A 24,892-nucleotide genomic window follows, 5' to 3' on the forward strand; every position below is an offset into this window, starting at 1 on the left:
CTAATTGTTAATCTATTGGTGGTCTCTTCAGAAAATTTTCCCCTATACCATTGTGTTTAATGCGATTTAAATTTTTTTCTTATATAGTATATTCAGTCCCATGTTCAAGTCTATAATTCCCCTTGGATTGAGTTTTGTACATGTAGATAAACATGAATCTATTTGCAAGCTCTACATTAAGACATCCATTTGTTGAAGATGATTTCTTTTTTTTTTCAATTTTATGGTTTTGGCTTTGTTGTCCAGAATCAACTGTCCATAAGTATGTGGGTTGCTATCTGGGACTTTGATTTTATTCCATCAATCAACATGTCTATTTCTGTACCATTACTGTGCAGGTCTCATCACTATTGATCTATAGCAGGGTTTGAGATCAGGGATATGGATTCCTCCAGTTCAGGGACAAAACAAGGATGCACACTTTCTCCCTATCTATTCAATATAGTACTTAAAATCATAGCTGGAGAAATAAGAGAACAAAAGTAGGTCAAGGGAATACAAACTGGAAAGACAGAAGTAAAGGTATCACTAAGTTCAGATGGTTAGATAGGATACATAAGCAAGCCCCAAAGTTCTACCAGAGAACGCCTACTACATCTTATAAACAACTTCACCAATGTGGCAGGATAAAGCACTAACTCAAAGATATCACTAACTCTCCTTTATACAAATGAAAATGGTGGAAAAAGAAATTAGGAAAATAGCACCCTTCATAATAGTCACAAATAATATAAAATATATTGTTGTAACTTAACCAACCAAGTGAAACAACTATATAACAAGAATTTAAAGTGCAAGGAAAAAGGAATTGAAGATATCAGATAATATTTTAAAAACGTGGGTATAAAATATATAATTTATCAACTATGCAAAATATTAGGATGCAATATGAATGGTGAGAGTCTTTTCAAATCTAAAGGAACAAGCACAACTGCTCTATGACCCAACTTGTCAGAATGATACCAAGATAAGCAGATTCCTGAGTTCGAGGACAGCATGGGACAGATGAAATTTAGGTTCAGCTATTGTAGAAATGCTAATTTCATGTTGGGGCCCTACCCAGCTAGTTTATTATCTGAGCTTAACAGAGGCAGGGAGATCTCTGAATTCTTTTCCATGTTAAAAGAAAATATGTGCTTGATGCATTCTAAGAACAAAGGGCTGGGGTCACAGGATGCTAATTCATAGGATAACGAAAAGGAAACCTGAAGTTAATGACCGGATTGTTACAAAGAATAAAAGACTGGGCTTGTGATCTGTAAGGGATGACCTATTCAGAGAACGTTTTAGAACAGCAAGAGAAAATCGCTTAGAGAACTCTCTAGTGGAGAACATAGGGAGAGCTATATAGAAATAGCTAGAGAAAGCAGATCAGAGTAAAGGAAAGCAGATCTGAGAGAAAGCAAGCTAGAAAGCTGTCTTGAGCCGAGTATGAAGTATATAACCTGCCAGTTTTGATTCCCCATTTCACTTCAAGTTGTTTATTTCCACCATTCCCAAATACCCCTTCTCTCAGGACCCATCTCCAAGCAAGGTTGATCCTCAGCAACTTCTGATCCAGATATTTAGGCTGAAAGACACAGGCTTTTGATATGGATCTTGAGCGATTATGGCCATGAAAAGTTTAGTCCCAAGCATGGTTTTATATAATTTTAAACCTTGGTGAAAACACCAGCAGATTTATGAGTTCAAGGTCATTCTGGAACAGAGCAAGTTCTAGGTAAAGAAAAGCATAAATCCAGGCATGGTGGTAATTAACTTTTAATCCCAGAATTCAGGAGACAGAAACATGCAGATCTTTGAGTTCTAGGTCTATCTACAGAATAAGTTACAGGACATCCAAGCTTAGAGAGTGAAGGAGTTGGAAAACAGAAAAACTGGTGATAATATAATAGAACAGTGGGCCCAAGTTCCAGTCCTAGCAAGCAGCAGAATTCACCAGCTTTGGCCATGTGGCCTTGTTTTAGTGTCAAGGTGATAAGGTCATAAAAATTCTGATTTTTCATCTAATCAAAGGGAACCTTGGAGAAAAAGGGATTGAATTGATATTTAATTCCTAAGAAAATATCTTATGCAAAATAAAGACTGGGCTTTGGTCTTTAAAAGAGAGTTATCTGTTGCAGAGGGCTATCTCAAGTAGAGAGCTATCTAGTTCAGAGTGCCATCTTGGGCAGAACACAGACATGTCAGCTGGAAACCATCACTGACTTTGAGTCATTCATCCTCAAGCACCCTCCTCAGGGACCCTGACCAAGCTCCAGGGCATGGAACTGCACTGAAATTTATAACCCAAGAGACACATATGTCAAAAGCTAGACTCTTAATTGATCTTAGATAATAATATGTGCAAATTCATAACTCATGACACAGGTATTATTGAAAATCAGACTGAATATTTTTACTTTATTTGGTTATCATCATTTAATCTGGCATACCATATTTTTGGTAGAAATAACTTATCTGCTTTTTCTCACCTGCTTGTACTATTATTCATGATACTAGAGTTACATATCTGCCTAATTTTTAAATAAAATTTAAATAAGTGGAAATATTTTTTTCAAAATATTGGAAATTGAATTGCCACTGTACTTTAATGGCTTTAAACATCTCCCTACATTTTGAAACTATCAATCAATTTCTCATATTTCCATGTTTTTTCACCATTTTAGTAGATGATTTTAAAATCATATAATGTCTAAATTTTATAATAAAAATTTGAAGGTACATACTTCATTGTATGACCATCTGTAGGCTGCTTCATGATATGGTCTTCATAAGCAGTACCCAGGTGCCATGCCCTGACCAGGTCTTACTGGGTTGTTGGATGGAAGCACTCCTTTTCTCAGTTCTGTTTAATAGTTTGTTCTTCTGTGACCCTATTGAAATAGATCACTATTACAGTATCATTTTCCCTTTGCTGAACATTGCCAGTACTGACACCTACTTTACTAGAGTTTTCATTGTTGCCAATTTAGAAGTTGTTGACTTTGGAATCTTGGTTCTCTTGTTTCATTCATATGTAGTTATACTGTTCACATTAAGGAATTACTCGGCAGAGGAGAGACAGAAAGCTCTTTCAACGTATGGGTCCCATATATCTGTGGTTATTTTATTCTTTGAACCTTCTATCTTTTCCTACCTTATACCACCTACCACTTTCCCTGAGGACAAAATGTTCCTGCAGTTTACACCATCATTGTTCCTGTTTTCACCTTCTTTATATATGATCTAAGAAATATAGAGATGGAAATTGCTATAAAAACCATATGTCATCAAAGATATTTTCAGAAGAGAAATATAGCTTATTTGTAATATGTTAAACAAATTCATGTAGTACAAGAAGAGGTCCAAGGATTTAACTATTTTATATCAATTACTCATTCATAACGAGAAGAGTAGATGGAATTGGAGAATCATAAATGAAATTGTTGTCCAATTGAGAATGAGTAATGTCTTTCATATCATACTTTGTGGGGTGATGGAAGGGTGACTACAAACTATACTAAATTTTTGTGCTATTGCAGAGCCATCAAATTTAATTTATTTTGATTCTTATATGATGGTCAAAAATTTTCAGCATTATTTATAAATAAAATATAGTTTTCAAAACACATTTTATCAATATTTTTTATTCTAATAAGAGTATGTAAATCAATCTTGTATGGTGACAGTGTTAACTAAATTATATCAAGGTCTAATCAAACATACTCCACCTGTGGGGCAAAAAGTATGATACATAATAGATTTATTTCTTTTGAGTAAACATTTATTAGTTTCAAGCCTCTAAGATCACATATTTGAGGAAATCATTTCATATAGAATAGTCCTGAACTATGCACCTAAAAAGTGATTCATTCATGTTCTGATGTATACTCCTAAGAAACTCTTTTCTCTTGAAAAAAATTTGTTTGTTGTTTTTGTGGTCTTATTTATTGTATTAAAAGGTTTTATTTGGATGCTTTTATACTTGGATGCCTCTATGTTCCTTTTTCTTTCTTTGTTCTTATTTCTTTCTCAGTTGTGTTCTCCTCTGTCCTGTCGCCCCTCTCAATGTTCCTTTCCTCCATTTAAACAGTCTTTCTTGCTATAGTCACATCAATCATATTCCGTCACCCTCTAGACATTTCTGCTCTACCCTTCTCTTTTAGTGAGGTAATGCCAAGAAATCATATAATGAATGAGAAAAAATGCCTCTTAAATTGAAGATTTCATATCAAAAATATGTAGTAAGTAGTTGGCCAGGACTCTCCAAGAGACTCTCAAAATACACATCATCTTGCTATTGTTGTAGTTTGCTCCAAGAGATGAAAAGTAACTGCTTATTGATGAAGGAACCATGTACTTCTGAAACAGTCCCAAAGACCACTAAACAGGATCACACTGAAATGACTCCTCTTTCAGGATTAGATTTCCTGGTTTCAGACAGAAAAATAAAAAACAAAACAAACAAATAAACAAACAAAAATGCAGCCATCACTTCTGCTCAGCTATGAATCAAATCAACAACTAGCACCACTCAATAACATAAAGGATAGAGTAGTGGGATAGAGTAGTGGCATGTATACATTGGTAGTAAACAGCAGATCTGTAATAGAGAATAAGACCCACTTCATAAGAAGAAAGCCATGCTTAACACTGCAAACCTATCTAACTGCTCAATGCTAGTCAACTCCTAGATAGTGAGAAGGACCTGACACTATTATTGAACTAAAACAGCATAATACCAAACAACAATCTGAATTTACCCTTTGTATATACAAGTAACTGTAGTCTTTAACATTCAGCAAAGAAACACTCTACAAGATATGGAGGTAATTACTGAAAATTACTACCAGTCAAAATTCAGAGTTATGGAGCCATCTCTCAATAGATACACCAAAAAATCACTTCCACACCTAAAGCTTCTGAAATATTATCGAAAAGGATTGGAAATATTGAAAGAGCTAGAAAATTAGAGTTTTCTGTGATATGTTATCTACTGAAAAATTCAGAATATAGTATAAGATTTCACCAATATGACTGCCTAAACAGTAGCAAATTATGGGGAACTACAGTAGACATAGTAAAAGAGATAGGGAGAAAGGAGTGGTAGTGTACCACCAAGTCTCAACATTCCATAAAGAACTATAGAAAATGTAGGAACATTTAGAGTATGAAGAATAATCTATACCAGGGAAAAGCATATCTATTAGTTATCAAATATCAATGGCCACACTATAAATATACATGTAAGTATCATTATATTGTTTAAGTAGTTTTATTTGTGAAAATGTGAAAGGATATCTATGCAATATAAATTAATGAAAAAGAGGATAGATTGAAAGATAAGAAGGGGAGTTGTATGGGACGGTTTGAAGGAAAGAAAGGGAAGGAAGAGATGTAATTATGTTCTCAGAATAGAAAGAAAAATGAAAATATTTTTTAAAAAAGTTAAAAATATTGGTGAAAATATAGAGAACAACAAAGTATAGTGCTCGAGCCAAAATGATACATTGCAAGTCATAAACACAAGATTCAAGGAACACAGTAGAAAGTTAGATGGAAAAATTTTAAGTGTCAAAAGACCAGGACATATGCTTCTAGATAAGAATTTCTATTTATTACAGGGAAATTGTATTCATGATATCTTAACAATCTACTCCATTAAACAAGACTTGTACAAGTGTAACAATAGTTGACATGTCAATATGGATGGAGGGAATATATCCAAGGCCCCACCATTGATAAAGAACTATGGAAAATTAATGGTTGCTAGGATAGTAACTGTGTTACTCTCCAAGGAGTGAGAACTGGTGTCTACAACACACAGAGAGCACTAGAATATCTCAATGAGAGAAGATTGAATAACTCAGGCTATAAATATACTAATGAAATTGTCAGTTACAAAAAGATGAAGGCAGCAAACATATAAAAGTTGTACAACACCATTTACATGAGATGGATAAAATTTATAATTACACGTTTAACACTTCTTTATCTTTTGCTCAACCAACTGTGCTCCACCAGGTGGCTTTAATTCCATAGCTACATAACACTAGTTGACATGTCAATATGGATGGAGGGACCCACCATTGATAAAGAACTATGAAGAATTAATGGTTGTTAGGATAGTAACTGTGCTACTCTCCAAGGAGTGAGAATTGGTGTCAAAATACACAGAGAACACTAGAATATCTCAATGAGACAAGATTGAACAACTCAGGCTATAAATATACTAATGAAATTAACAGTTCCAAAACATGAATGCAGCAAACGTATAAAAGTTGTATAACACCATTTACCATCAGACAGATACAATTTATAATTACACTTTCAGCACTTCTGTATCTTTTGCTCAGTGAGCTTGGCTTCAGGTAGCTTTTATTCCATAGCTACATAGAAAGACTGTTTAGGATTAGTGGATAGCAAAACAAAATCAATGCTCATGACTTTAAGAGTTATGAGTCTTTACAAATTCTGTTACACAAAAGAAAAAATATTTCCATAAATAAAAATATTAAAAGAAGAGAGAAAATATCTAGTTGCCCTGATTATGCCAAGATCATGTGAAGCAGGAGTTACAAAATATAATAAACCTCTAGATTTTTTCTCATCCTTCACAATATATTAAAATGTTTTCCATATGTATTTTTGTCATTGCTGTTTCAAACATCAAAGGTCCAGTATGCATATCCAAATTCACTAGGTAATTCAATTAAAATCTGAAAATTTTCTGAATATACGTAATTTAATAATCTACTAAAAGGGAGACTTAGCAAAATTTGATTTGTATATATGTTGTTGTAAATTAGGAGCCTGTGTTCTTATTATTTCATTTTATTTCCTACTTTGTTCCTAGATTAAACTGACCCCATGTGAATTGTATATTAGTAGTCTTTAAAAATTTTTATTTGGTCCAATGACATTTCATTTTGTCTTGTAATATTGCCTTCTTGGATACAGTATTTAACAATATATAAATTCTATAGTGCAGCAAGCAGCACTACATGATAGCTGAGGCATTGGAGAAATAGTAAAAAGTAATTAAGAAAAGAAAAAATAAGGGGTTGGGGATTTGGCTCAGTGGTAGAGCGCTTGCCTAGCAACCGCAAGGCCCTGGGTTCGGTCCTCAGCTCCAAAAAAAAAAAAAAAAAAAAAAAAAAGAAAAAAAAAGGAAAAGAAAAAATAATATTGACATACACATTGCATATTTTTGAAACATTGTTATCATATCATTTCTATGGTCATTCACAACAATTTTAGAAGACACAAATAAGCTCTTACTATTTTTCTCAACCTTGTAAGAAATTCATATAGCAGTAAGTATGTGTGACTAACAGGCATTATAGATATTATTAGGTACAGTGTTTGTGTGCACTGGTAAGGATACAATCACATTTAATATAGTGTCTCCATAAGTTAAATTCTTTTCAAATTTAGAATAATTATCATTCACCAGATCATCAGAATGCCTAAACACTAAGAGGATAAGTTGAATGCACTCTTGTAGCACATGTGAGATTTCACATGTGTTTCTAAGAACCTACAAAAGTTTGGAACAACTTCTTTGTAGTACTGAGTAAAGGATAATATAGTAAGACTCCATAGTTAAGGAATAAAATCAAGGAAAAAAGATAGGAAATTGCTGAACTGAAGATAAAAAAAAAGCTGACCAAATTCTAGTCCTTCAAATATAAATTAGATTTATAGCATTGTAGTGGAAATATGCTATGCTAATTTTATAAACTTATCTTTTTATGGATTTTAGCGTATTTTACTTTATTCTATATAAATTATATTCAAAATACCTAGAATAAAACAAACATATAATCCTTTAAACCTTCTTTCTTTCTTTTTGTCCATTTAATTCTTTTATAAAATTTCCAAACAATTAACATTTGCAGTATTAACTTCTTAATCTGTTAAACGCATCTAATCACCTTAACTTATATTAGTAAAAAATAAATTTAATCATTCATAGTAATTTAGTACACTTTAATATTCATGTGTATTATTTATGTCTGGGTGTATATGGATGTGGTCCTGGGGACTGGATCAAGGGCATGGATCTTACTTTAAAGTATTCCACTTTAGTTATATATAACTAAATATAATGATATATAACTAAATATATAACTGAATATAATAGTAACACTTTTTTTTCTCTATTAACTTGAGTATTTCTTCCCGGTTTCCAGGTCAACATCCCCCTAACCCCTCTCCCTCCCCTTCTATATGGGCTTCCCCTCCCCATCCTACCCCCATTACCACCCTCCCCACAACGATCACATTCACTGGGGGTTCAGTCTTGGCAGGACCAAGGGCTTCCCCTTCCACTCGTGCTCTTGCTAAGCTATTCATTGCTACCTATGAGGTTGGAGCCCAGGGTCAGTCCATTTACAGTCTTTGTGTAGTGGCTTAATCCATGGAAGCTCTGGTTGCTTGGCATTGTTGTTCATATGGAGTCTCGAGGCCCTTCAAGCTCTTTCAGTCCTTTCTCTGATTCCTTCAACAGGGATCCCTTTCTCACTGTTATAGTTAGAAACTTACTACAAAATATATATACAGCTCCAGATTCAAATGGTCGATCTAAAACTCAATTCTGTCATATACATATACATATATATTAAGATTATAATATATATATTAATTATATATTAAGTAATATATAATTACTTATATATATATTAAGATTATATATAATATATATATTAATCTTAAACAGTGCTCAGATTTTGCCTGTCACTTAAAAAGATTATTTCTTATATTTCTTCCATGGTCTAAATGTTAATGTGACTTTGACAGCATTATTGGACAGAGTATTCAGTAAACAATATGACAAACATCCCTTATAATAAAAAGGAAGGTGCAGGGGAAACAATATGTCTGTGACAAGATTTCCTGGGAATGATTGCATCCGTAGTTGCTATTCTAGTGTATTAGTTCTGTTAAATTGCTCATTTAGCAAATGCTTCAGGGGTGAGTAGAAAGGGGCATGGCCTTTGTCCCTCTGGAGACTGGGTATTTGTGCATATTACCATATACCTATAAATATTTTGTGGAAATAACAGGTGTTTATTTCTCATATATTCCTAGGAAATTTTTCAAAGATGAATTTTGAAATATATTTCTACAGTCAAGTGGGCATTGGGAATATATTATTTAATAGAGAAAGAGGAGAGGGAGAGGGAGAGAGGGAGAGAGGGAGAAAGAGAGAAGGAGAGAGAGAGAGAGAGAGAGAGAGAGAGAGAGAGAGAGAGAGAGAGAGAGAGAGAGAGAAATTCTTTTAGCCCTTCATGGTAGAATCTAACTCTGGTTTTTACAAGATTGTGGAGTTTTTCCTCTCTCCATAGTTTCAAATCTAATTTACATGGTGCAGATTATCTTGCATACTATTCATGACCACAATCAATCAAAACAGAAAGAGTAAACTATGAGCAATGCATTGGGAACAGTCTTCATTTCCAAAAGAAAGGGTAAGTTTATAAATCTAATTAAACTATTTCTCTTTTCTGCTATTCACAATTACCTCATCTTCATTTTCAATTCTCTAAAAACTAATATAACCTAATCACATTTTCTACATTGATAACATATTAGTAATAGTTTGTGTTTGTTTATCTTATACTGTTTTTTTATGAAAGTAGATTTTTGCAGACTTATTTGCCAAATGAGGAGTCAGGACAAGAATAGATATGGGGCCTGAGGATAGGCAGTCAGTTTGCACCAAAGCTGCTGGGAGAGAATCTGATGATGATGAGACTACTGTTAGTTTAGTGTCCAGAATAAATTTCTGTTTAAAATTCAACATTTGGGTTCAATGTAAAAGCTAATATAAGGAAAAAAACAAAAACAAAATCAACCAACTGAACAAACAAACAAAAAATCCAATTCTACTTAAATCATAAAATACTTTATAGAACTTTATTAACTTTTCCTTAAGTTTTCCCCGGCTTGCCTCATGATCATCCTCCTCTGACTCTTTATAACAATGATATTATTTTAATTGTGATGTGACTCTTCTCAAAAGTATAATAGCAGCTATAACATAATTGCTGTAAGAGAGAAAGGGGTTAGAATACTTCGAGCACAAAGATTTGGGATCTGGTTCTGGGTCTTCTCTGACTATTGTTTCATGACAGCAGTATGTTTTTATACTGTGTTCACACTGGAAGAACACACACTTGTTCACTGGGTGCAGTAAAACTGAATAAATTAACAATTCTCAGACTAAAATAAGAGAAAGATATGTCAGAAGTGACATAACTCAACAAATACACACAAAGCTTGCAAAGAAGTGTATTAGTATTACAGGCCTTCTCCTGTGTAGTTTCTCAGGCAGTGCTGAGGAATTAGTATTTGCATTGGGCTCTCTGTCCACAGAGAACAATGTTGAGTAGGTGCTTTGGAAGACGAAATGTTATCAGGCTGTACCACATGGAACTTTTAAAGAGTCTGTCTAAGAAAATCTGTTTACATGGAGTGCATGAAGTGCACATAGTGAGCCATGGCTGGAACAGTGATGTTGTCAGCCATAATGAGTACCTCAATCACTGTGTTTTGTAACAGTAATAATCTTACAGCATGTGACTCCTTTCATTTCACATGCCCACTCATTTAGAAAAATGATAAGAAGAGACAAAGAGGATGCATGTGTATGAAAAGTGAAGGTAAAGGAAAACTTAAAAGTTGGTTCTCACTTTCTGATTAAAAACATAAGATAGTCATATTCCTAAAGGTCATTGATGTTTTTTTAAAGAATCCCTAGGATCCTCAAATTTGTTTTCTGTGTGACTTAACAAATTTGATTATATATACATATAAATGATAATATATATCTTATAGCAATTGTGTTACATATGAATATAAGGAGAGAAGTATACATAAAGATGATATACCTGATACAGATGGAGAAATAGAAATACAAATAGAGAGATATATAAACATGTATCTCTGTATGCATACATCCCAATATGGTTTATTGTATTTCTTCTATGACATTTCATGAAATTTTAAAGAATAACTGTAAACTGTTGTGCCCAAACCATAGTCTAAACAATGTAATTTATCATTAAGGTAGTAGGCATGCATCAAGAAATTTCTGAATTGAAGTACAAAAAAGTAAATACTAATAATTCTAGGGCCAATAATACCCTTTGTATCCTAGGTCTGCTATATTCATGGTTTGTTTTCATGAAGTTTAAATGTTGTGCTCTTTCCACCCTGTAAACATTTGGAGTTTGCAGATCTAACATCATACCATCTGCAAAAAATTATTTTGTCTTTCCTTCTCCAAGTTTCCCTAAGCTAGCCTTAAGCCAGTGCAGGATGGTAAAGGTGTCTTCCTGAGGCTGTAGGTCAAGGGACCACATTGTCTTTCAAATAAGAGAGAATGCTTCTCATTGTCTTGAGGAAGTGCTTTCATTTCAGTGCATTAAAAACCTTAGGCTACTTAATGATTCATGGATGATGATGGTGTCTTTTGGGGGAATCTAATGGAAAAGACTATATAGTATTTTTCGTTTGACTTTGACATGTGGCACATTTTATTACTGGATTTCATCTTCATTAATACCTTGACTGTGGGAAGAAAGGCCATTTTGATGTAGTCTATTTAGGATTTGTCCTCTTTGTGGTCATAAAATCTTAGATACACAGAATTAGTTTCTGGATTCTTTGACAGGTTTTATTTTCAGAGTCATTATTATGTTATAAAGTGATATTTGCAACCTTCTTTTACACTACCAATGTATTCCAGTAACTTTTATAGCAAGTCATTATCTGATTCTTAAAAACCATGACTATGTCAAGTGAAGGAGATTCTGTCTCTAGAGATGTTTTTGTCTTTTGACAATTTCATCATTTTAATTCACTACTTTTCATTTCTAACCATTGTGGAACTATTTTAGACTTTTTGTATTCTTTACTTTGGTGCAAAATGGGTATTTGCGTTATTAGGAAATAAGCTTTACTGAAGAGAACTATAGGTATAAACATGGTAGGGTTTCAGTTTATATTCTAAAGAAACGGAGAGATAAGGGTCAGAATTTAGTTTTCACAATCATAATGTGAATGACAATATAGGTAACAATCTTGTAGTTCACGGTGATTTCTTAGCTTTGTCAATGAGACTTGAGCACCAGCTGATACACGTTAACATTAGAATTATATCATTTTCTATGTTGATTTTAGCAAGATATTTTCTCCATTTGTTTGGATCATATCAATTTAATGTTAGTGATGTCAACGTCTTCAGAAAATGAATCCAGCATAAAGCAAAGTTAGATGCTATTAGGAATCTTTTTCTTTGTCTCTTCCATCACATTAAGGTTACAAATGAGTGATGCAAGAGAGGGATGTCAAAAAACAATAGTTTGAGAGGGGTGGTTAGGTGGAGAACACCCTCACAGAAATAGGGTTCATTGTGGCAATAGTGGTTTAACTAGGAATGGGGATAACATTTGAAGTGTAAATAATGAAAATAACCAGTAAAATTTTTTAAAAGCAATATTTAGAAGATAGAAAGATACAGAAACGTTAAATTTTGGGCTTTCTCAAGAAAAAAAATGTGCTGAACAAGCATGAACTTGATAGGATGACAGGAATTTTTTAAATTATTTTTATTAGATGTATTTCTTTACTTACATTTCAAGTATTCCCTGTCACAGTTTCCTGTCCATAAGTCCCCATTCCTTCCCCTTCCACCTCCCCCATATGTGTATTGTCCCCATTTATTCCCCTTACTGCCCCCCCCATGTTCCCCTGCACTAGGGGTCCAACCTTGACAGGAGCAAGAGCTTCCCCTTCCACTGGTGCCCCAACAAGGCTATTCTCTGCTACATATGCAGTTGAAGACCTGGGTCAGTCCATGTATAATCTTTTGGTAGTGGTTTAGTCCCTTGAAGCTCTGATTGGTTAGCATCATGCCTACTACCTTAATAATGCACTCAAAAATATGGAAAAATATCTGGAAATGAAGGAACAGAATTGTAAAAAGGTGAAAATCACTCTTGCTATGCCAAAAATGTTAACAAACTTGCATATATATTTTCATGTACGAGCGTAACACACATGCTCACATACACAATGACATGCAATGCATACACAGCATTAGATTAAATACATCTTTGTGTGAATTAGTTATGTTTTTCAACTTGTAAAACTGTTGACCTCATGCATCATAGACTTTTTAATATACATACATAATTTTGTCCCTACCTTGTCAACACTCAGATACAAAGTGCCTTATATGTTTACTATAATTCTGTCAACTAACCACTTTTCAATGAAATTTCTATTGTTTCAGAGTTTAATTTTGACAGATTTTCAGTGAACCTTCATACATGTTACATTTACCATGAATATGGATATTACATTGCCCAATAACAGAATCTCAAAAATTCTAAAATAGCTTAAATAACACACACACACACACACACACATACACACACACACACACACACACACGAACACACACCACTACCAACATGTCACATCACAAACACACACTTAGAGAGGCTTACATATATATCTCTGTAGGAAGAAAAGACAATATCTGAGGTTTCAATCTTCCCTACAGATTGTTGTTCTTGTTTTCCTGCTTTCTGAACAAATATTTATATTATATTTTAATGCATTTTTGTGTTGTTTTTCTTCATAAAATAAAAGCTTCCTTTCCCCTTTCACTTTCCTTACTGTCACAAACCAAACAAAACCCTTCTAGTTCTGTTTCTATTTGTGACCATTTGTTCATTTGGCTTTCTACAGTGGTTTAAGTAAAAAAAAAAATTGCTACACTGAAAAATATCTGTTTTCAAGAAGTTGATATAAGTTTCTTAGTAACTTCAGAGAAATTATTCTTTCAGAATAATTTAGTCGGGTAGCAAGATGATTCAGTTGATAAAGGCATGTGCCATCAAGCCTCATGACTTGATTTTAATCCGTATAACAGACGTTGGGAAGACAGAGTACTTATTCATTCTAGATTTCCTGAGATCTCCATAAACGTGCTCACAACATGCTCGCAAGCACAACACACACACACACACACACACACACACACACACACACACACATCCATGTACACACATAAATTATGAAACTTCATAACTTTTTAAATTTAAAAAGAACTTTTATCAACATCATTGCCATGGAGATACGCAATATAGTCTACTTTGCTCTTCATTAAGGATCAAGTGGTAATACTAAAATCCAGAAGAGTGCTGTAAACTGTCATAGGAAGGACAGTGTTCCTCAGGATCCATAAACAGTTTTCTCTATGTGTACAGCTCATAGTATTCTAGCAGAAATTTTTATGCAGCTCATCATATGGTCAAAGACAATCATTGAGCCATTATATCTTAAGATAAAATGTAACATTAGCTGTATTATATAATAATTAGAACTATGAGACAATGTCTCTGCTTGAAAACCAGTTGAGGTCACATAATTCATTTATATATTGTCATATTTTCTTCTTTTTTCACCAAAGCACATGGAATAATAATTTCCTTAGATAAAAAAAATGCTATCATCTGAATAACATAAATAATTTAAATATTTCCTTGAGAAATTATGCCTTCTTCAAAATTCCACTTAAAAATGGCTTACTTCAAAGTGGCTATTATTGCCGTAACAAATTAGGGTTAAGTGGCCTCAAGAAAGGTGAGGAATCACATTCAAGGTTTCGGTCCCTTTATCTTCCAACCTCATAATTCTTATGTTTTCCAGTTGTCTTCACAGATATTGCTTAATTGGAGAAAGCAGTTGCTTTAGCTCCAAACATTGAATTATGCTTATAGATTTAAAAAGTGGTGAATGAGCTACTCGCTGGAAATATTCCCTTGCCTAAGACAGAGGAGGTCCTGAATTTAAGTCCATGTACCATCAAAACAGAAAACAAAACAAAAGAAAGTGACTAGAGAATGAACTCATGTCTTATGTTATTCTCTTTCATACAATAGCAAAACTGTCTTAAGAGCTCTATGCCAGTATACTGGCTGGTTTTGTGTGTCAACTTGACCCAAGCTGTAGTTATCACAGAGAAAGGAGCTTTCCTTAAGGAAATGCCTCCAGGAAATCCAGCTGTAAGGCTTTTTCTCAACTAGCGATCAAGACTGGGAGGGTCCATTGTGGGTGGTGCCATCCCTGGGCTGGTAGTCCTGTGTTCTCTATGAAAACAAACCGAGAAAGCCAGGGAAGCAATCCCTCCATGGCCTCTGCATCAGCTCCTGCCTCCAGTTCCCTGCCCTGTATGAGGTCCAGTGCAGACTTCCTTTGTTGGTGAACAACAATGTGGAAGTGTAGGCTGAATATGAATAAACATTTTCTTCCAAAAATGTAATTTATCTTTTTATAAAGCAGTGGAAAGACATTTCACTTTTATATTCCTCTAGAAAGTGGTTCAGAATGAGTACTTCCAGTCCTTCTCTGATGGAGACTTTAGGGAGGAAGTCAAACATGGAATGCCCTTACAGGTCAGTCTGCATCTTGTGGCTTTAAGCTTTAATGTTACTGATAGAATTATATTATCATTTTTCGTGTGTGTATTTGTTGAATCATGTCATCCCTAGTAACCTTTTTCTCATTTTTTCTTGGACATTATTTTTTATTTTTCATCTGGTTACAATCCACAATGTCTAGTAAGGCAAGTTATATAGTTCCCGTCATCACACATAACAAGAACTTGCTTGATAATTATGTAGCTGCCAGAGATCACCATGAACCTGAAGCAAGGCATATGTGCTCTAAGTCTATTAAACCCTTCAATTTCACAAAACAACATTAAGATGTAATTTTCTTTCTTTCTTTTTTTAATTTTTTATTAGATATATTTCTTTACCTACATTTCAAATGTTATTCCCCTTCCCGTTTTCCTGTCCATAAACCCCAATCCCCTCCACTCCCCCTCCCCCATAAGTGTATTCCCCCTATACACCCCCCTTACTGCCTCCCCATATTCCCCAGAACTGAGGCTCCAACATTGGCAGGACCAAGGGCTTTGCTTCCACTGGTACCCCAACAATGCTATTCTCTGCTACATATGCAGATAGAGCCCTGAGTCAGTCCATGTATATAGGCTTTTGGTAGGGGTTTAGTCACTAAAAGTTCTGGGTGGTTGGCATTGTTGTTTTTATGGGGTTGCAACCTCCTTCAACTCTTTCAATCCTTCCTGTAACTCCCCCCAAGGGGACCCTGTTCTCAGTTCTGAGGTTTGTTGCTAGCATTGACCTCTGTATTGGACATGTTCTGGATATGTCTCTCAGGAGAGATGTATATCCAGTCCCTTTCAGCATGTATTTTTTAGCTTCATCAATCTTATCTAGTTTTGGTAGCTGTATATATATGGGCCACATGTAGGGCAGGCTCTGAATGGCCATTCCTTGAGTCGCTGCTCTAAACTTTGCTTCCATATCCCCTCCTATGTATATTTTTTCCCTTTTATGAAGGAGTGGAAGCATCCACATTTTGTTCATCCTTCTTGAGCTTCCTGTGGTCTGTGGATTGCATCTTGGGTAATTTGAGCTCTTTGACTTAATCTTAAATGATGACTTTTCTTTAATTTTATTACTGGATATTAATAATTAATTTAATTAATATCCAGTAATTAATATTAATTTAATTACTGGATAATACACTATTGCAGGAGTTCTGTTTCAGTTTTCCCTTCATTACCAACATTCCATTATGAAATTGCTATTTAGTTAGGATGTTCGTGTTTTTAGAGTTAACAATAACCTTAAATATCATTTCTATATTGTGGCCACCATAGGAACACAGTTAAAATCATTATGGATAGTTTTATTTCACCTACTTTTGGAAAAAAAGTTTGGATTTAAAACAATACAAGAATTTAACAAATAAACAACTTGAAGTCTTATGAAAGGGAAGGCTGTGATTAAAGAGCTAATAATGAAAGTCACCAAAGGAGTCCACAAGAGTAGATAGTAACATGTCTGCATACTTTGTTTAAATTGAGTCAACAAACCTTTACAACAACCCAGTAGAATGAGATTTTTGAAACATACATAACCATTATGTGGACAGTGTGGTGCTCAAGTTTTATATTTTTTCCCTCTTTTTAATTGGTTATTTTTTTATTTACATTTCAAATATTATCCCCTTTCCTGGTTTCCCATCCATAAACCCCTATCCCATCCTTCCTCCCCCTTCTATGAGGGTGTTCACCCATCCATCCAACTACCCCTTCTGCTTCCCCATCCTGACATTTCCCTATAATGGGGCATCCAGTCTTGGCAGGATCAAGGAATTCTCCTCCCATTGTTGACCAACAAGGCCATCCTCTGCTACATATGCAGCTGGAGCCATATGTCTGTCCATATGCACCCTTTGGATGGAGGTTTATTCCCTGGGAGCTCTGGTTTGTTTGGTATTGTTGTCCTTATGGGGTTGCAAATCCCTTCATCTTCTTCAATCCTTTCTCTAACTCCTCCAATGGGAACCCTGTTCTCAGTTCAATGGTTGACTACGAGAGTCTGCCTTTGTGTTTGTCATCCTCTGGCAGACACTGTCAGGTGACAGCTATATCAGGCTCCAATCAGCATGCACTTCTTGGCATCTGCCATATTATCTGGGTTTGGTGGTTATATGTAAATGGATTGGATTCCCAGGTGGGGCAGACTCTTGGTAGAATGGGCAGATAAGTTGAGTTTGAATGAGTTAATCAATGTGCACACTACTGTAACTCTGTTTCTCACTATAAACCTTGAGAATCAGAGTGGAAACTGACCTATGTCCCTTGAGGTTTTAATTTATTGGTTTAATTAATTTCAATTTTCTCAATCTCTGAGCACTGTCTCACTATTTGTAGATGATTTCTGTTCTAATGATAACAAAGTACAGTCTTAAAACATTTACTCTTTTTCTTGGAAATAAAATTGTACAGACAGTGTGTTTTGAGTAGTTTTACCTCCTCTAATTCTTTTGATTCATCCTCTGAAACTAAAGATAATTATAGAAAAGTAAATAATGACTTGTATAATTAAAATAATATTGTATAGTACTAAATTAAAATAGTGAACCTGGCCAATTGTACTACATGACATACAAAGATTTTACAGCAAATGAAAGAACCACAGACAAAAACAAACATCTTTCTAAACCTACAAATGCCATTATTTGGTTAGACTGAAATCTGATCAAGAAAGTTTCAAGACTTAAAATGCTTCAGAAAGATTAGTATTTCTATAAACTAATCCATATAAAATTAAGTTACAATATATCTTTTTCATAAATCTTACCTTTTCTGAAAAGTCATCAATCCTATCATTCAGGCCACACTTCTATATAAGATACATACAGGAGGAACATAGATACAAGTACAATCAGATCTCTCTGGAAGCTTAGAAGAATTGAGAATTCAAAATCAGTTCTCTTTTAATTCTCCTCAGATATTTTGTTTAAATTGTTGTTTTCATAAAATAAGTTAGTAGTTAATGAAGTTATATAAATTATTGAAAACAGCTCATATATACCAATAACAATGACTCCTTTAGCATTAGGTAAAATTATTTATGTTTTAGAAATTGTTTTATAAAATATTATTTATAAAGTAAAAACAAACACTATAATTGTTGCCAATTTTATATATATTTATATATAATTTAAATTTAAATTGATTTTTCTGATTTTGAAGAATAAAATTTAAAAATCTGTCCACTGAAATCTATCACCAGGTAAAAAATCACTGCTTCCATACCAAACAAACTGAAGTACATGCACTATGCCCTAATGTTTGGAGGAGGTAATCAGATCCTCTGGCATTCAGATAAGTGAGATATGTGCGTGCACATGAAGACACACACACACACACACACACACACAGAAACACACACACACACACAAACACACACACACATACACACACACACATACACACACACACACGCATGCGCGCACAGAAGAAAAAACCCTGCAAAAATAAAAGGGTTAAAAAATAATAATAAGAGAAATTACAGGTCAAAGGGATGTAGTGAAATTACACTGAGGACATTTATCAATCCCATAAAATAAAAACATTTCAATACATAATTGAAAGAAAAACAGAAATCGTAACATTAAAAAAAGGGGGCTTTTTACATAATATTGAAAAAAGAGTGAAAAGCCAGAAGATATGCTTACATACATATAAATACATTTATGTGTATCTATTATTATTCTATAGAATATTTTTCAAGATTAAAAAAATCAAAAATTTCTAAAAATGTTTAAGCATACAGGCAGGAAATTTTTGATATCTAATGTAATAAACCTAAATGTAATAAAAACATTATAATATATTTTTCTTTGATCATAAATACCATAAAGTATTTCTACATCCTAATTTTTTTTCATGGCCACAGTAAAATGTGGACTTATGGACTATAAGAGTTGCTATTAAAATTTTATTAATTGAAATTTTGAAGTGTAAAGTTAAATGAGAGAGGTACAATAAACAAAAAGATGAGTGAATTGTTTGAGAATTTTATTAAAATGGAATAATTAACCTTAGTGATTCATTTCATTACAGTTTTCATGTGCAAGAGCACAGGGAAAGAATGAGCAATGGGATCAACAGGCATGTGTGACGACTGCATACATGGAAAAAAAATCATCTTTTAGAACCATAAAGAAGTGTTAAAGAAAATGTTTTGGCTTACACCCTTCCAACACACCCTAGAGATTCATATGATTTTTCCTATGTTTCACAAGTTTTCTAATCATTAAATCACTTTTTCAAAGAAAGAACAAATTCAACACTTCAGAATATCAAGAGGAATGAAGAATCTGAACAGTATTCATACTTTTCTTCCTCAAATGTAATAGCTATTACCAAGTTCAGTTAGCTTCAAGTGGAAATTTGAAAAGATTCTTCGGGTATTTAATAACTAAGGCAGGCAAAGCTAACATTATGGTGTAGAAAAAGGGATTTCAATTTCTTGACATTTGTCCCAATATGTCATTTCTTTGTCTGCAGGTTAAACAGTTGTCACCCTCCTCTTATCTACTATAGCCACTGATAAGATGCATAACAACAGTGTGACTGAATTTATTCTATTTGGATTGACACGGGATCCAGAGAAACAGAAGGCAATATTTGGAGTCTTCTTGATTCTTTATCTTATGACATTACTGGGGAATTTTCTCATTGTGGTAACCATTAAGATGAGTCAGACACTTGGGGGTCCCATGTTCTTTTTCCTCTTCTATTTGTCTTTTGCTGACGCTTGCTTCTCTACGACTACAGCACCTAGATTGATCTTGGACTCCCTCTCCCAGAAAAAAATTATTACCTACAATGAATGTATGACTCAGGTCTTTGCAGCCCACTTCTTTGGGTGCATGGAGATCTTTGTGCTTATCCTCATGGCCTTTGACCGCTATGTAGCAATCTGTAAGCCTCTAAGGTACACAACTGTAATGAGCCAACGTATCTGTGGTTTATTAATTATTCTTGCCTGGGTAGGGTCTTGTATCCACTCTACAGCACAGATTATCTTGGCTTTAAGATTACCATTCTGTGGCCCAAATATAATTGATCACTATTTCTGTGATTTGCAGCCCTTGCTGAAACTTGCCTGCATGGATACCTATGTGATAAATTTGCTAGTTGTGTCTAATAGTGGTGCCATATGCATGGTAAGTTTCATAGTGCTTCTTATGTCCTATGTTGTAATCTTATACTCTCTGAGAAACCACAGTGTGGAAGGAAGACGAAAGGCCTTGTCTACGTGCACTTCTCATTTCATCGTGGTGGTTATATTTTTTGGTCCCTGCATATTTATATACACTCGCCCACCAACCACCTTCCCAATAGATAAGATGGTATCTGTGTTTTATACAATTGGGACACCTTTGCTCAACCCTCTTATTTACACTCTAAGGAATGCAGAAGTAAAAAATGCCATGAAAAAAATATGGTGTGGTAAAGGATGACTTCAGTTGATAAATAATATAGGAGGATTCTCTATTAAAGTTCCTTAAGAGGTAAATTTTGATTCATAGGATGGAAATATACAATATTTCTGAAAGTATGTAATCAAGATACATCTCTTATGTATGTCTGTAGACATAAAAATCTGGGCTTAATGGGTTGATGTGCTTGCCACCAAGCTTGATTACTTGAGTATAGTTCTTAAAACCAACATGGTTAAAGGAGAAAATAGTTCCCTCCATGTGTACTCACTGATTGATTGTTTAGTCACAGGTGGCTAGGAGCATCCTCACAGAAATAGGGGAAGAGGAGGTATGGGAAAGGGAGGAAAGGGGATAATATTTGAAGTGTCAATATATAAAATACCCAAAAACATTTTTATAAAAAGGAGAAAATAAGTTTCTGTAATTTGTCTTCAAACTCCATGTTGAGCACATAAATAATATATATATAATAAATAAATGCATGCAGTATATATTTTAAAAGTCATACTCTGATTCAATTTCACACATAGCCATAAATTTAATAATTAATTATGCGCACATACATAAAACAGATAAATAACTTATTGATAAATAACTATGTGAAAGAGTGTATATAAATTACTTTAAAGATTTTACTTCTGTCTATTTTGTTCATAAAGATTACTCATATGAAATCATACAACACCAAATTTTGATCTTGCCAAACTAAGATCTTATAAATCCTATAAATCATAACCGTTTTGCCTCTCTGGGTGATGTACATTAATATATAATTGAAGTATAGCAAAAATCTGAAAGTACATCCAATATCTCAACCCGTGTTGAAAAGATAATGAAACTCTTAAGGATGGTGATAGTAGAAGGAGTCTTTCACTTGAGTCTGAACTTATTGTTGTAAAAATATAAAAAATAAAATGCTGTCTTTTTACCCCATTAGGTCTACAGAGCAGTGCCCCATGGTTTCTGCTGAATATCTTAATTCTCAGTCACCAAAGCCTCTCGCCTGCTCTGCTCCATCCCATATCACACTGCCAAAGGCCTCTGTCTGAACCATCAGCAATCTCTCTACCTATCTAGTTCCCTAGGCAAGTTTCTATGCCAGAAACACATATCTCAACTCAGTGGTAGCCCAGACCAGCTGCCCCACACTCAATTACACTTAAATCTACACATGAAAGAACACACAACACAATAACATTTGACCCAATTGATAAGATAAAATAGCTCACCTAAACATACAAAGCCCAGTACCATCCATCTCTTAAGAACACTAATAGCAACCTGTAAATACACAGAGTGGAATCTTAATGTCCCCTTTTATGTTGTCCACCATCTACTCTCTCTATCCCTACTCTGCTCCCGTCTCCTCCTCTTCCTTCAAACAATGACAGGCCTCTTTCTATCCTGTACCTGTCCTCACCTGTATTTTAAAAATTAAATGGTGAGAAGACTCTGGTGAAGTCACTTGAGTCCAGAATACATGACTAAGCAGCTATTCTTGGGGCAGTGGAATTAGCATCAAAATACAGATAACTCCAGAGCAAACCTTAACATTTTCCCCTTTTTGTCCAGTTCAAAACATTTTCAGTTATATATAAATTGAGTACAATTATTACCATTCTACATTTATAAAACATATGAACACTCAACACTCAGTCCATCAATTCTGTCCATTAACTAAAGCACATTGTCATCTATCCTAAAAGACTATAATTCTAAGACTGTTTATATCTTAGTTTGAGATCGTATGCCATCTGAAAATCCACCCTTTCAAATTTATTATCTTTCTCAATGCTAAATAGCTTGGGTTGTCTATGAGACTACCAGTCTTCAATCACGTCAGAAATCTGAGAATGCCCAAATATCTATACACATAGGAAGCCTAAAACGGCTTCCAGAACTGAGAGGATGTAGAGACAAATCTCTACTAGCACAGTCCTCTTACCACTGGACTATACTCTTACTTCCATTTCAACAATCTGCATTAAATTATACAACTATTTTACTTACCCTTTAACACCATGTGACTTAACATGTTTTCCTCCAAAATGGAACATTTTAATTTGGAAAAAAAATCTGTTATAAAATGTAAGAATACCATGAAAGTTTTACTGAGATTACTTACAGAGATATGATAGTGGTATTATTTACACAAACAAAAATGATTCAAAGGCAGCTGCATTAACACAATTCCAACACATCATGGATGTAGGCATCTGAATTTTGAAATCTGATCCACATCAAACAATTTGCAAGAAGATCCACAGTTTGGAAAATGTCATTTACAGGTTCCTCAATTATATGAAATTCATAGGCAAATGGATGGATCTGGAAAATATCATCCTGAGTGAGGTAACCCAATCAAAGAAAACCACACGTGGTATGCACTCACTGATAAGTGCATATTAGCCCAAATGCTCAAATTACCCTAGATGCACAGAACACATGAAACTCAAGGATGACCAAAATGTGAATGCTTCACTCCTTCTTTAAAAGGGGAACAAGAATACCCTTGGCAGGGAATAGGGACGCAAGGTTTAGAACAGAGGCAGAAGGAACACCCATTCAGAGCCTGCCCCACATGTGGCCCATACATATACAGCCACCAAACTAGATAAGATGGATGAAGCAAAGAAGTGCAGGCCAACAGGAACCGAATGTAGATCTCTCCTGAGAGACACAGCAGAATACAGCAAATACATAGATGAATGCCATCATTAAACCACTGAACTGAGAATGGGACCCCCGTTGAAGGAATCAGAGAAAGGACTGAAATAGCTTGAAGGGGCTTGAGACCCCATGTGAACAACAATGACTACCAACCAGAGCTTCCAGGGACTAAGCAACTACCCAAAGAATATACATGGACTTGGGTTAGAGAGATGGCTCAGCCATTAAAGGCTAGGCTCACAACCAAAAATATAACAATATACATGTACTGACCCTGGGTTACAACTGCATAGGTACCAATGAATAGCCTAGTAAGAACACCAGTGGAAGGGGAAGCCCTTGGTCCTGCCAAGACTGAACCCTCAGTGAACGTGATTGTTGGTGGGAGGGCGGTAATTAGGGGATGATGGGGAGGGGAACACCTATAGTGAAGGGGAGTGGGAGGGGCTAGGGGGATGTTGGCCTGGAAACCAGAAAAGGGAATAACAATCGAAATGTAAATAAGAAATACCCAAGTTAATAAAGATGGGGAAAAAGAAAGAAGTTCATTATGTCTCCGCTCTTACAGTAGCTTTGTTTTAATTTCATTCTTCAAAGAAGCTTGACTAAATTTTATCTTCTAGTCAGGTGAAAACCTACTGTAAGCAACCTAACTAGCTTGAGATTCTGAATCAGAAATCATTTTTATTGTACCTGCCTGAGGAAGGATGAGCCCAGTGAAATTGGCTGTTTACAGATAATTCCTTTAGTTATTGAAGGATTTATTCTGAATTTTAAGGAATTTCCTTCATGAGAGAAAACCACCCATTACATCAGATTATCACAAGATATAATGTTTTGCCTCTGAAAGAATTTCTTCCCATTATTAAGGGGTTACTTTTGGCACAGGGTTTTATAGATATCAGCTCAGGTTTTGCTCTACTAATGACTTAGTTAATCATGAAGTGGAACATCAAATAGTTGAGAAAATTTTGAACTGAAAATATGACAACACCATATGTACCCATACATTTTCATAACTTTTTATAGACGTATGAATAGACATTATACAAACACACATATGTATATATGCATGTAAATATGTATAAATAAATGGATATGTAATATATAATATATTTACATGTACTGATTTTGCTCTTTTTCTGTCAATCGTTTTTGATAAGATTTTTCTTCTTTATCTTTGATTATGTATTACTTTTCACAGATGAAGTTTTAGTTTTATTTATCAGCCAGAGTAGCAAAGTCTTTTGATACAATGTGCATATCTTATGTCTGTTCTTTTGTTATTTACCACACAAATTATTCAGAGAATGAAGAACAGTTTATT

The 24,892-nt window shown here is 34.4% G+C and overlaps 1 protein-coding gene and 1 pseudogene across 1 annotated transcript; both read left to right on the plus strand.

Annotated features, from left to right (window-relative positions):
• Or4p25-ps1 (olfactory receptor family 4 subfamily P member 25, pseudogene 1) lies at positions 2,738-3,312 on the plus strand (annotated as a pseudogene).
• Or4c31 (olfactory receptor family 4 subfamily C member 31) lies at positions 20,002-20,913 on the plus strand. The gene has a single exon (NM_001000648.1). The coding sequence runs from the start codon at positions 20,002-20,004 to the stop codon at positions 20,911-20,913; it is 912 nt and encodes a 303-aa protein (NP_001000648.1).
• The last annotated feature ends 3,979 nt before the right edge of the window (positions 20,914-24,892 follow it).

This window comes from Rattus norvegicus, chromosome 3 (assembly GCF_036323735.1).
Source record: "Rattus norvegicus strain BN/NHsdMcwi chromosome 3, GRCr8, whole genome shotgun sequence".
In the NCBI taxonomy this organism is placed as follows: Eukaryota; Metazoa; Chordata; class Mammalia; order Rodentia; family Muridae; genus Rattus; species Rattus norvegicus.

Excerpts from the sequence above, each read along its gene's own strand:
- Or4c31 (NM_001000648.1), top strand. The coding sequence starts at position 20,002 with ATGCATAACAACAGTGTGACTGAATTTATTCTATTTGGATTGACACGG.